General features: G+C 33.0%; 1 protein-coding gene across 3 annotated transcripts in view; it reads left to right on the top strand.

The window, feature by feature from the left end:
• Positions 1–15253, top strand: part of TMEM232 (transmembrane protein 232) — a 201265-nt gene that overhangs the window by 62065 nt on the left and 123947 nt on the right. For all 3 annotated transcript variants that reach the window (XM_077757168.1, XM_077757166.1, XM_077757167.1), the window contains exons 10-11: positions 3052–3175; positions 4394–4646. In XM_077757168.1, the coding sequence (XP_077613294.1) occupies positions 3052–3175; positions 4394–4646 (377 nt within the window). The remainder of the gene's footprint in view (positions 1–3051; positions 3176–4393; positions 4647–15253) is intronic.

Here is a 15253-nt window from a genome sequence, read left to right as displayed (position 1 = left end):
TCTTCCTGTATACAGTTCTTCACATTAATTTTAAAAGTAAAAAAAAAAAAAAAATTGGGGTGTCTGGGTGGCTCACTTAGTTAAGCATCCGGCTTTAGCCCAGGTCATGATCTTGTGGTTCACACGTTTGAGCCCCGTGTCAGGCTTTGTGTTGACAGCTCAGAGCCTGGTGCCTGCTTCAGATTCTGTGTGTCCCTCTCTCTCTCTCTGCCCTTCCCCCATTCGTACTCTCTCTCTCAAAAATAAATAAAACATTAAAAAAAGTGATAAAAACTAAAAAGTAAAATGAATCAAGTAACTTATTTTAGACAAGCCAGTAAACCTCTGCCTCAGTTTCTTTATTTTTAAAATTAGGGGAAAATCTATAATACTTATAAATTACTTTATACATGTTTAATTTCACAGCATTATAAAACCAAGTCAGTGTACTAATAATTGAGATCTGGTGTACTGTCGTGAGTTCATAAAGAAGCTAGTGCAAAATTTCTAACCTCATCAACCTTGAATTCTTTCTATGTGCATTGATTTTCAGTTTTGATTTTTAACAAACTCCCAATTTCTAAGTATTGGTGTTTCTATTACATTTTTGGCAACGACATTTTCACTCACAGAAAATGTTGCAATCAGCATCATCTATTGAAAATAGTGTGTTTGTGTTGAAGCATCTTTCTGCCATAGGTGACTGATACCGATGGGTCTTTTTTCATCCATATTTTAGTGAGAGTGCCCTAAGTTAGTTATGATATTCCAGATTTAAAAGAGACCAGAAGAAGCAAAATATTGGGACTGTGAGTTATGTTCAGGGACAAAGACGTTTTGTAAACTCTGTGATTATACTTTGCTTGACCTTCTTGTGAAGTGGGGATAGGAGTACTCTGAGAATGACTCAGAGAGCATCGAGACCTTAGTCACTCTAGGACTTCATAGACAAAAGTTATCAAACTCATCCTTTGACTTTGAAGGGATAGTCTTTTTGTATTCGATTTAGGTCAGCATTTCGAACCTACCCATTTTACATAGAGCATTTTATTTAAATTTCACAATAGTCTCTGAAAAGCAGGTTTTGCTATATTTACTTACAGATGAGGAGATTAAGACTATGGGAGAATATGCAAATTGCCCCATGTCATATTAATTAGTGGTGGAGATAAGATTCAATCTGTAATTTGTCTGACTCTAAGTTCATGCTTGTCAACATCGTGTTGAGTCTAACAGGTAGGATTCAGTTCTTCTGCATGTTAACAGTAACCCAGCTACAACTGCATTCCTAAATAGAGCTTTAATTATTGTATGGAACAAGCCGTACACAATTGATATGCAGATACTTAAGAAACCACACTCCTTCTAGCTGCCTTTTCTCCCATTGTTCTCCCATTGGACTTTCATCCTCGTTGTTGCAAGACTGCTGCTCTACCTGCTGGTGTCCTGTATGTATTCCAAGCAGGAGAGAAGGGCTGAGCAAAGGAGAAAAAAAATCACTTGTTATCTAAATTTAATATTTTTCTTAATAGCTTACCTGGAAGCTTTTCATAATATACTTCCATTTGTATCTCACTTAGCCTTAAATCTACATTTGTGGCTATTCCAAGCTTCAAGAGAGTGTGGGAATTCATATATTAAGTCAAAATGTATTAAAATATAATTTAGATACAATAACACTCACACATTTTATGTATACAGATCTATGACCTTTGACAATGCATACCCCCGTGTAATCACAATCAAGATTATAGAATATTTCCATTTTGAGGAGCAATGTTAACTGAGCATTTTGCCTTCTTGAACAAAACTGAGGTTTAGTTCTGAAAGGAAGGAGCAGATAAGATTAGGTAGGCAGCATTGTCATATTATGGCTAAATTTTTTATTGAGGTATAATTGACATATAATGTATTAGTTTCAGGTGTACAACATAATGATGTTTGTGTATGTTGTGACATGATGACCACAATGCCTAGTTTCTATGTACTTAAATAATGGCTTGGAAAAGCAATAGAGGAATTACCCATAGGTGAAAGAAGACTGTAATTATTAACCTAGCTTAAAACAGGAACTTGGATAAATCTGCCAGATCTATTTATGTCTCAATTTTCTAATATTTAATAGAAAAGATTTCTAAAAGGTCTTGAACGTGTCAAAAATTGTGGTTCAGTGAGTGAGATAACATATGAAAGCACACTGAGGTCTGGAAAGCTCTTTTCAAATATAAAGAATTGTCTTTTTCCCCCTGATTAGATGTGTTTCCTTTTGATAATGATGATGAACTTGACTTACTGGCCTGAACTATCACCATTGTGAAATTCTAATGTAATTGTAAAATATACTAAGTCTTTAATTTATCACTGGCTTATAAATCAAGGCAATATATGGCCTTAGGTAGAGTCAGTTTCACATTTGCATTCTTACCAGTTCTCTTTCCAACTATATCTCTTTCAATTGGGTAAAAATAGTGCTAAATGTATAATTTCCTGAAGCTATCAAGTATATGTATATTTATGACTAATAAATTCTTGTGTGATTTTTTAGTTATTATATAATATTTTAAAGATAAGTCTTGACAGTCTTCTAATCAAATGGGAATATAGATTCTGAGAAATTATACTTTTATAAAATCAAATAATCTGAACTGTTGGAGTGTTTAAGGAGACTATTTTTAAATTTGTTCTCTTTCTTTTTTTGAGGAAAACACTCTTGAAATTCACTTCTTGGAATCAGGTGTAAAAAATTAAAGATCAAAGCCTATTATGACATTTTGGGGACCAGACCTCCTGATTGCTTGTTGTACAGGATCTATGAAGATGTTTTGTAGTATTTATTACTCTCAGAGTTTTGACAGAACACAACTCTGAACTTGAATATCTTTCAAAATGTGCTTCTTTCCTATAGACTTCAATCATGGCTAGTGTCAACCAATACTGGTCTTTAGTAAAAGTAAATGTATCTAGGATATTCATTATCACTGGCCATTTACTTTTATCATTAAACATTGTTTATTATTATTTTAAATATTATTTTAAATAAGGTCTTTGTTGTTTTGTTCACAAAATTCCTAGGTTGGATTCAACACTGGCTTTGCTGGTCCTTGGGGAGGCTGCCAAATTAAACATGGCCTGCTTGAAAGCTTTAATGGAATTAATGAGAGATTTTCTTTTAGGCATTATGTCTGTTCAAAATCAGGTAACAGTATGTTGTTAATTTAGGTGTGCTAAAAGACATGAAGAGGAACAAATTTTATTTTTGCGACTATTTAAATTGTATATCATATATCATATTAGGGCTTATAATGAGCATAACTTTTTAATAAAAATTTTAATTAAATATAAAAGTAAATGCACATTTACCAATAACTCTAGTATGGATAGGTAGACAGGGATGTAGAGATATAGAAATAGATTACACACATACACACACACACACACACACACATACATGAGAGGGACATAATGTTTTAAAATTTTCATTTATTTATTTTGAGAGAGAAAGAATGTGGGGCAGAGTCAGAGAGAGGAGGAAAGAGAAAGAATCCCAAGTAGGCTCCATTCTCAGTACAGAGCCCAATGCTGGGCTTGATCTCACAACTGTGAGATCATGACCTGAACTGAAATCAAGACTAGGACACTCAACTGACTGAGCCACCCAGCCTTCCCTACATGAGAGGAACGTTAAATTTTATTAACAAGCTTGAGACCAAATAGTCATACATCATTTCGTTTCCTTTTTTAAAAAATTTAAAGCATATTACAAAAATACTTTTTATTGTAATTACGTATTAAAACTTACATTTTGGTCTGCATGAGATAACAATTTCTTCATTGTTGAACTATGAGTTTGTTTCTAATTATTCACAGTTAATTGCAAATAATGTTGAACTGGTATATCTTATGCATAAAATCTTTATCTGTGTTTATGACTATTTCTTCAGAATAGATTCATAAATTAAATTACTGAATGATAGACTATGAACTTTCTTTTAATATTCTCAGGAAAAATGTTCAGATTCCTCTTCAGAAGATATAACTGTCTTACTCTCCTATGAAAAATGTATAAAGTGCTGCACACAAGAACTGAGCTTTATATAAAAAAGATTCTTTTATAATATGGAAAATGCTATCTCATGGGATTAATTTATATTCTATTGATTACTAAGGAAATTGAAAATTTGTTCTTTATAAGCCTTTTAGCTATTTGTATTTTTTTATTCCTTGAGATAGATTTTATGGAGTCTACCCATGGAAAACCTGTTTTTTAATTGAGTACATTCTAGAAATATTAGTTTGTGATGGTCCTTTAACAACTCTCTAAAATTTGAAGATGTTTCTTACCATGCATACACTATGTACTTTTAATTATGATAGAACATATTTTGATTGTCTAATAACTGTTTTCTCAATTTAGGAAGAAAGCTGCAAAATAGATGATGCTTCCTGGGCCTGGAATGTTGTCTACATATACACAACAATTCTGGCAGAAATCTGCTTGTATGCAGCCACCTCTAATTTGCGAAAAACTGCTTTTATTGGTTTCTGTGTCTGTACAAGATCACAAAAAGACATTTTACTCATGGATAAATCAGAAGAACCACAAGAATTGAAGGAAACAAGTATTTTAGGTCTTTTGGACTATTTCTCTTCAAAAATGTCAGATAATTGTAAGTAAATTATTTCTCAACTTGTTGGGACACATTTCTTAAATGTCTATCTGCATATAGCAATAGTATTTTATATTTTATTTTATATTTTATATTTTAATTTAATTTTTATGATACAGTGTTTTATTAGTTTCAGGTATATAATATAGTGAGTGATTCAACAACTCCATACATTACTCAGTGCTTATCAGAAGTGCACCCTTTAATCTGAATCACCTATTTAACCCACCCTCCCAACAATCTCCCCTCTGGTAACCATCAGTTTCTTCTCTATATTAGAGTCTGTTTTGTGGGTTTTTTTCTCTTTCTCTTTTTCCTTTGCTCATTGTTTTGTTTTGTTTGTTATTTTCTTAAATTCTACATATGAGTGAAATCATATGGTATTTATCATTCTCTACTTATTTCACTTAGCATTACACACTTTAGCTCCATCCATGTCATTGGAAATTGTAAGATTTCATTCTTTTTTATGGCTGAATAATATACCATTGGGTATATATATATCACACCTTCTTTATCCATTCATCTATTGATGGACACTTGAGCTGCTTCCATAATTTGGCTATTGCAAATAATGCTGCTATAAACATAGCATGTAACTCTTTAAATTAGTTTTTTTGTATTTTTTTGGTAAATACCCAGTGTTGCATGTTTGGTTTGTATGCTGGTTTTATTTTTAACTTTTTAAAAAAGTTTTAATGTCTAATCATTTTTGAGAGACAGAGACAGAGGTTACATGGGAGTGGACCAGTGATAGAAGGAGACACAGAATCTGAACTAGGCTCCAGTCTCCAAGCTGTTGGCATAGAGTCCAATGTGGGGCTCGAACTCATGGACTCCGAGATCATGAATTAGGCAAAGTTAGATGCTTAACTGACTGATCCACCCAGGCATCCCTATTTTTAACTTTTTGAGGAATCTCCATACTGTTTTCCACAGTGGCTACACCAGTTTGCACTCCCATTAGCAGTGGAAGAGGGTGCCTTGTTCTCCACATCCTTGCCAACACTAGGTGTTTCTTGTGTTCTTGAGTTTGGTCATTCTGACAAGTGTGAGGTGATATCTCACTGTAGTTTTGATTTGTATTTCCCTGATGAATGAGTAATGTTGAGCATCTTTTCATGTGTCTGTTTGCCTTCTGCATGTCTTCTTTGGGGAAATATCTGTTCATTTCTTCAGTCCGTTTTCTCATTGGATTATTTGAATTGGGTGTTGAATTGAATAAGTTCTTTATATATTTTGAATACTAATCCTTTATCAGATACATAATTTGCAAATATCTTCTCCCATTCTCTAGGTTGCCTTTTAGCTTTGCTGGTTGTTTTCTTTGTTGTTCAGAAGGTTTTTATTTTGATACAGCCCCAAAAGTTTACTTTTTAAAAAATTTCCCTTGCCTCAGGAGACATATCTAGAAAAATGTTCCTATGGCCAATGTCAGAGACATTACTGCTTGTGCTTTTTTCTAAGATTTTTATGGTTGTACATCTCACATTTAAGTCTTTAATCCATTTGAGTTTATTTTTGTGTATGTTGTGAGAAAGTGATTCAGTTTCATTCTTTTGCATGTTGTTGTCGAGTTTTCCCAGAACCATTTGTTGAAAAGACTGTCTTTTTTTCTTTGCATATTCTTTCTTGCTTTGTTGATTGTGGGAGCCCGACAGTGACCACAAGAAAGCGTGGTTAGGGACGCGGGGATGTGCCTGCACACGGGGCTCCCTGCCTGGGCAAAGCATGCCTGCAAACAGGATGCTCTGCCAGGAGGCCTGCACACAATATCCAAGTTTAATGGTCTGCTCGCAAACGAGGGAACATGCCCTCCTTAGAAGTAAGGAGAAGGCTGGAATTGTGAGCAGGCCTTTTAGTAAACATGTTGTGGTCGCTTCCTCCCTTTGCTCCCCCCTGTCCTTGAAATGTGTTTGGCTACTTGCCCTTAATTGGTAAAGGAATGCATCTTGTAGATTTCAGTTTGTATCCAGTTACCGGGGTATAAAATAAACCGCAAGAGGGGCTTGCGTAGAATTGTTCCTCTGGCCGGAGTTGTGTCTGTGTCTGTCTTTTGTGTGTGTCTTGTCCTTTGTGTCATTTCGTCCGCAACAGTTGATTAGTTGACCATATAATAGTGGGTTTAGTTTTGGTTTTCTATTCTGTTCTGTTGATCTATGTGTCTACTTTTATACCAGTACCATACTGTTTTGATTACTACAGCTTTATAATATAACTTGAAATCTGGAATTATAATGCCTCCAGTTTTGTTTTCAGGATTGCTTTGGCTATTTGGGTTCCATATCAAATTTAGGACTTTTTGTTCTAGTTCTGTGAAAAAGGCTATTGCACTAAATCTATAGATTGCATTAAATCTGTAGATTGCTTAGGGTCATATAGACACTTTAACAATAATCATTCTTCTAATCCATGAGCCTTTTCATTTCTCTGTGTTGTCTTCAATTTCTTTCATCAGTGTTTTATAGTTTTCAGAGTACAGGACTTTCACCTCTTTGGTTAGGTTTACTCCTAGCTATCTTATTATTTTTGGTGCAATTGTAAATGGCATTGCTTTCTTAATTTCTCTTTCTGCTGCTTCATTATTAGTGTATTGAAATGAAACAGCTTTCTTCACATTGATTTTGTATCCTACAACTTTAATGAATTCATTTACTATTTCTACTAGCTTTTTGCTGGAGTCTTTAGTGTTTTCTATATATAGTATTATGTTATCTGCAAACAGTGAAAATTTTACTTCTTCCTTGCTGATTTGGATGCCTTTTATTTCTTTTTGTTGTCTGATTGCTGTGCCCAAGACTTCTAGTAATGTGTTGAATAAAATTGGTGAGAGAGGACATCCTTGTCTCCACTCCTGGCTTTAGGGGGAAAGTCCTCAGTTTTCCCTCACTGAGTATGATGTTCACTTTCAGTTTTTCATATACGGGTTTTATTATGTTATAGCAATAAGCCTTTTAGAGAAAGTTAATGTTTTGAAATGGGGACAATTTTTTAAAATGTTTTATTTATTTTTGAAAGAGGGAGAGTCATGTCAGGGAGGTGAGGAGAGAGATGGGGACAGATGATCCAAAGCAGGCTCCATGCTGACAGTGGGGAGCCCATGTTGGACTCAAACTCATGAACCATGAGGTGACCTGAGCTGAAGTCGAACGCTCAGTGAACTGACACCCAGGTGCTCCAAAGTGCGAAACAATTTTAAATGTATTAGGACTTTCTATGAATTTAGAAAGAATATTTTATAACATGGAAATTTTTTTATTAACAATTTTAAAACAACTTAAAAATAAAGTAGATTCAGTTGATTTATGATTCAAACTATATTCCTGGAAAACAAAGATAACCTTAGGAAAATTTAGGAATTGTGTAGAAAGTTTGTTTTACTATTTCCACATAAGAGCGTTTTCATCCATCTTCCCCATTTTCTCTAAGCATCTACTATTTCTCTTGTTCTCTTCCCATCCAGGGGATTTCTCTTCAATTACTCAAATACTAACTATAGTACATTCTTCACATGTGATATTTTATACTCCATCAAAGTATACTTGTCTTATGTCTCAAGACTAAAGGTCATTTTGATATCATTGTTTATGGGGGCCATTAAAATAAAGCACCCCTTTTTTTAAAGAGAGTACTACAGGGACAATATTAATTCAAAAGTTTTCTTTTAGGATGACTAATCCTTTTCTTTATGAATATCATTGCAGTCTATATATTATTATAGTATATTATGTAGATGACTCTCATTTCTATTAGGTTATAAGATAATTGAGACTGAATCATGTCTGAATTATATTTAACTCAGCATCTAGAACATAGTAGTATCTAGCACATAGTAAGTAGGTAGTTAATAATAGTGGATTTAGTATGTAATTAAATCACTGAATTTCAAATATTATAAGATTTTGAAAGTATGGAAGGAGGCAGAATATTGTCTTTCCTCAGAACCATAAATTCACTGATTTGGCATAAATTATGCTTGGTTATAATTTCAAATAGTAAGACCTTAATGGGAGATACTAGTTTCATTTTTTAAAATGTGCATGCTATTTTTAAAACATTTTTAGTACAATTTTGGTTTAAACAATAACTTAGAACCTGTCATTTCTGAGTGCAGTTTGCTTGTCCTTTTCCTTTCTTACAAGAAAATTATATTTATTTTTTATTAGTGTCAATTTTAAACAGAACCTAGTCTTTAGTATCCAAATTATTATTTCTCCCATTTTTGTAGTGAAGGGGTATTCACCACTTTTGCTGTTCACATTCTTAGGTATTCAGACTGATCAGAAATCTTCCTATATAGCAGATATATGTAACTTTATATCCTGGGGATCCTGTTTTATTTATATATAAAGATATAAATGACAGTGAAAATATTTTAAATGATATATATAATATATAAATAGCCTTTTCATGAATAAGTCCAATAATGTTCTTTATGGACCATTTTTATATCAACTCTTTAATATTAAAAAATCTTTAAATCACAGTTTTATAAAGGCAATGTTATAGGACACTAAAAAAATAACTTCCTTGAAGAAATTTCTTGGTGATCTGATCCAATATGGTAGTAGAACTTACAGAATCTAGAAAGATGACTACTTAGCATGTTTCATTTTCATTCTGTGATTTTGTTCACACAAGCTTTTCACAGAATCAGACATTTATTAAGTCTAAAGTGAACTCTCTGGCCAGTGACTGAACTGCTGCCTTTTATTGTTTTGATTGAAAAGAAATTTCAATGTATGCTTATAAATAACCAAATACATTTAACATTTGCTACTATGGACTTAACTGTGTCCTCCAAAATTCATAACTTGAAACCATAACCCACAATGTGACTGTATTTGGGGATGAAGTCATGATGGTAGGGCCTGATATGTTCGAATTAGTGTCCTTATAAGAAAAGACACAAGAGAGCTCAGTCTCTCTACTGCGTGAGGATACAGTGAGAAAGCAGCTGTCTAAAAGCCAGGAAAAGAGCCTTCACCTAAAACAGAATCAGCTGGCACCTTGATCTTGGAAATCCTGGACAAGGATTTGGCTAGAAAGGAAATAAAAGTTCTGATCTTTAAGATTCCCAGGCTATGGGTTTTTGTTATGGAAGTTCAGGAAGACTAATGTGCCTCACAGTCGGTGTTGTGCTGTAGGCAGATCTGAATATACTCAAGTGCCTGATTAATCCTTTTGAAACACCAATTTTTGCAACAGACCCTATTTCATTTGTTTGTTTATAAGTTTTTAATTCCAGTTAAGTCACATAGTGTTATGTTTGTTTCAGGTGTACAATATAGTGCCAGCATAGTATCTAGATGAAACAATTTTGAGCTGGAAAAACATAAGGGAAGATGATAGAAATTAGTTTATTTAAATGCACAGAATTTTTGCTTGGTTCCTGTTGGAATTCCAATTTTGTGAACCATTTTGCCCTGATGGGTCATAAAGGATGATGATAGTTAACATTTATTGAGCTCTGACTATATGTCAGATATTATTCTAGGCTAATTCATTAATCATTACAATAAGACTATACCTAGATATTAATATAATCCTCAGTTTACAGATGAGAAAACTAACACATTGAGTTTATTTGTCCAAGGAAATATATTTAGTAAACAGTACATCTGGGACTTAACATAAGCAGTCTGTCTTCAGAGTCCAAACTAACTACCTCACTATGCTGAACTAACTAGGTTAGTTGACCTACTGACTGAAGCTAACTAGGTTAGTTGACATATTGAATGAAAAATTTAAAAAGTTATCCATTTTCATGTTAAAGAATGTGAAGATGACTGTAAGAAGTTCTGACAGTCATTATCCTACAGTACTGTTTGTAAAAGCATTTTCATAGACTTTGTGTCATGTGTGGTCTTTATGTCTCATGTGAATTCTTGGGGCTTGTTCTAGAATTTTGAATAATAAATCCTAAAACTGGAGTGTAGGAATCTGTATTATTAAGCCTACAGAAAACCTAACCTATAAATTTAGCTGTTAAACAAGCTGGTAAAGTGATGTCCTAATCATAGAAGAAAATATCTCTCTTACTCGTTATTGCAGACCTTTATGCATCCAATCGGAGAGTATTTACATCAGATGCTTTATATATAATTTTACGAAGAGAGAAACATAGCTTTGTGTTGTACTCTGTATTTTAAACATTATCTTCTTTGCTCCTACTTTAGTTTTCAGTGTGTTAAAATGATAGTTGTTGTTTTATTATTTTTTAATTCATGTTAGTTAACATATAATAAAATTAGGAGCTTTTAACAAGCCTTCATTATCTGGAATCTGTGTTGTGAAATTAACACTTGAAAATGGTGTATTCCTTTAGAAACCTACCAACACCGATTTAGTGTGTCTTGTGTAAGAAATATACAATGAATGAAAGAACCAAATACATCATAGAATAGTAAAATTCTTGTTGATCATGTAGTTCTCATCCAATGTACAAATCTCTGCTAGACCATTTGCAAATAGTCCACAGGCATGTTCTGCCTAAAAGTCAAGAAGATGCATCAGGTGTCTCAGTCAGTTAAGCGTCCAACTCTTGGTTTCAGCTCAGGTGATGATCTCACGGTTCATGAGTATGAGCCCCACATGGGACTGTGTCCTAGCAGTGCAGAGCCTGCTTGAGATTCTGTCTCTCTCTGCCCCTTCCCTGCTCGTACTTTCTCTCTCTCTTTCAAAATAAATAAATATTTAAAAGGAAAAAAAAGTCAACGGTGATATGGAACTTCCTATCTCCCAAAGAAGGTCATTCCATTTTTAAACACTATAAACAATTCTACTTTATATTAAAATGAAATCTATCTTTCTAACTTTGGTTTAGGTTTTGCCTCCTGGAGGCAATAAGAAAAAAAAAATGTCTATCCCATTTCCCACATGCAAGACCTTCAAATATTTGAAGGCAATTGCATTGGTTCTCTTTCTCTACCTCTTCACTTTGCCATCATCTCCCATCTCTGCTTACTGCCAAGCTCCTGTGCAAACTTTTTGTAATACATGAAAAGCATATTTTCAATATGGCTTATAATTAACTTCTTAAGTTTGCTAGGAGTCATAATGTTGTTAACTTGGAATTTGCAATAATTTATTCCAGTGTTATAATATGATGTGTGACCCAAGTATTTTTTTCGTTCAATGTTGTTTATGAATGAAGGAAATAAGTATGACATTCTTCTTTTCATTCTTTTGTTCAGAATTATTTTCTTAATCTGATTCTGCAATGACAGTGGTGAAGAAATACAGGTCTCAGTTGTAAAATAAGTTTTTATGCTATATTTTGATTCATTTTAACTTGGTTTTGAAAAAAAACATTAGCACAGAGTAATAATTTCTTTTGAAAAAGCAAATGCAAGTGAATTAGTATCTTAGAACCAATTGAAACTTTTAATGGTACTCTATTAAATCTTCAGTGTACCTTTTACCTTGGTGAAAGTTATTCAGAAAAGTATACAGTAACAAGATTGTATTTATCATACATGGAAAATATTTAACTCCTTTTAAAATCTACATTCATGTTAGGGATAGATTTCGTGCAATCTTCTTAATTCACAATTTTTTTGTGTCGAGAAATCTAATAGTAGCACTGAGTATTTTATATACATATATATATATATATATATATAAGAAAGTTAACCAAATGAATCTATTTGTCTTTTTCTTTTTAAAAAAATATTTTATTGTGGGAAGAGCACTTTACATGAGATCTTCTCTCTTAAAAATTTAAATGTATAGTTCATTATTTTTGACTTAGGATACAGTGCTGTACAATAGATTTCTAGAGCTTATTCATCTTGTTTGATTGAAACTTTATGCCTCTTGGTTAATAACTCCAATTTCTCCTTTCCCTCACTTTCTGGAAACTATACTCTTTGATTATACTCTTTGGTTTTATGAATATGACTGTTATAGATACCTTATGTAAATGAAACCATGCAGTATTTGTCTTTCTGTGAGTGTCCTCTTTCACTCAGCATGGTATCCTCAAGGTTCATCCATGTTGTTGCATATAGAGGAATTTCCTTCCTTTTTAAGGCTTAAAAGTATTCCATTGTGAGTGTATACCACATTTTTTTCATCCACTGGTTTTATATTAGTTATAAAATTATAAAAATGAGGAATTATAAAAGTTATTTAAAAAACTTTTTGCGGTAATCATCTTTTACTTACTCCAGTATAAATTATATTATTTTTCAGTGATCCATGTAGGATATGTTTGGTGATTTATATTTGGTCTATTCTCAGGCATGCTATCTCTAAGTTTAGTCTATATCTTTTAGAAAACACAGTTATATTTTTAAAATGAAGAAAGAATTCAGAAATCATCAGTCTGAAGATCTGCATGACCTGCTTTCTTTTTGGATGTATTTGTAGGTCTATAACTTATCCTGCTGGGTATATCTTTCTTTATTTCCTTCTGTCATCCTTTTAAACAAACTACAGTTTCCAAAAGAGGTTATCACTGATCTCACAATTTCTGTAGAAGCCCTATGCATCCAAAACAATCTCTTAGCTTGTTAATATAGGCGACATGTGCTACTTAATGCAGCCAAATATCAGTCACTGAAAATTAACCCATATTCTGATAAACTTATCAATTCTGTCAACCTTGTGAGGAAAAATAAATAGCAGAATATTCAACTGATATTATGATACTGACAACATAAAATGTACCTGTTTGTTCTCTATTTGCAAGAAAGTATAGAGAATATTATAAATGGCTTAAAGAATAAATTGATAACCCAGTCCAATTGAATAAGGATATTAGATATTTATCCTCTCAGCCTCTCATATTTCTATATGCTAATATTATGGAACATATAAGATAAATATATGGAACAGAAAGGCTAATTTACTAACTTTTTCAAGATTCAACACTAAACCTTTAATCTTTCCTAATACCTAAACTCCTTTCTTATATGTTACCTTGTTTTTCTGAACGTAATTTTATACCTCTCCAGTAGACTTGATCAAATTATAGCTTGTGTTTTTAATAATTGTTTTATATCTCTTTGTTAGTTATGAGGTTAGGAGTTGACTTGGCTACATGTGGTAAAAAATATATTAGATTAAACAAAATGAAAATTTATTTTTCTCCCACATAAAATAAATCCATAAATAGGCATTCTAAAGTTGGTTTTGGGGCTTAAGAGGTTCTCAGGGAGGCAGGTTCATTTTCTTTTGCTATTCTGGGGGTACAGAGAAGGGAAGAATAATATCGATTTTCTACTAAGTCTTCTTAATAGAAACTACCACATAGCATTACTGCGGTAAACTCAATGGCTTAAATGTAATCATATGGACACATCTAAGGAGAATTTGTTTTATTTTTTAAGTTAAGTATCAATAAGCCAAGCTAAACGTGGTGATTCATATTACTAAGGAAGAATGGGAGAATGAATATTGTGAGGAAGTTTACAATCTGTGCAAAGCTTATTTTACCAAATTTTGTTCTCTCTTAGGTCAGGGAATATATTTTAGCCTTTTGTGCCTCACTCTATATTAACTAAGGCATTGGCTCAGAGTAGCCTCTCAATAAACAAGTATTGAATATATGAATGGATGAAGAAAAGGAAATGGATACTGCATTGAGATCTAATTATGAGATTACATTTTTAATTCAAATGGTTATTAAGTACCATCTTTATACATTGTATAAATGTTGCATTTTTTCTCATTCTTTTTTTTCTAACATATTTAGCACAAGTTCTTTTCAATCCACAAGAAAGGAGTTGTCCATTTGTTTACTGATTATAATCTGAATGTACATTAAGTGCATCATTCTATACTAATGACTCATGCAACATCAAAACAATTTAAAAGCAACTTTGGATAAACATGGGTATGATGTGGTTGTAGAAAGTAGGACTTGAATCTGTAGTTTCAGTCTGCTATTTTACTTACCTCTGAATTTGGAGAAGGGAAGAAGATGGGGATGGGGCATGTAAAGACGGTGAGTGCTAAATAAGCATGAATAATTAATGAAACTATTATGGAAACCAGCCTATCAGAAATGGATCCTTGGTCCTGGAATCTAAAGTTCAATATACACAATAATAAATGCATTGGCTTTCAGGATAAATTTGTATTTCTCTTTAAACATTGGATGTTTTTGGGGTGCCTGGGTGGCTCAGTTGGTTGAGCTTTCGACTTCAGCTCAGGTCATGATCTCATAGTTTGTGAGTTCGAGCCCCATGTCAGGCTCTGTGCTGACAAACAGCTCAGAGCCTGGAGCCTGCTTCAGATTCTCCATCTCCCTCTCTCTCTGCCCCTCCCCTGCTCATGATCTGCCTCTCTCTGTCTCTCAAAAATAAATAAATGTTAAAAAATTTTAAACAAAACATTGGGCATTTTTGGTAGCATTTGACAAAACTTTCATGTTAGGAAAATTAATTTGGACATCAGAATATTTAGACTTACTATGTAAACACATTCTATTCTTGAGCATTTGAAATTCTACTAGTTCGCTAAAGGTAGGATTTATTGTGATGATTATGGATTCTACTTCAAAAATGTCGTTAAATTATCTGTAGAAAAATCTCCTTCAGTTTCCCCATGAGCACAGGTTTATTTACAAAGAAATTAATGACATTTAATTTTAAGGACAT

This window comes from Crocuta crocuta, unplaced genomic scaffold (genome assembly GCF_008692635.1).
Source record: "Crocuta crocuta isolate KB4526 unplaced genomic scaffold, BGI_CrCroc_1.0 scaffold131, whole genome shotgun sequence".
Taxonomy (NCBI): domain Eukaryota; kingdom Metazoa; phylum Chordata; class Mammalia; order Carnivora; family Hyaenidae; genus Crocuta; species Crocuta crocuta.
Note: the sequence above shows the minus strand (reverse complement) of the source record. Positions and strands in the feature narration are given on the sequence as shown.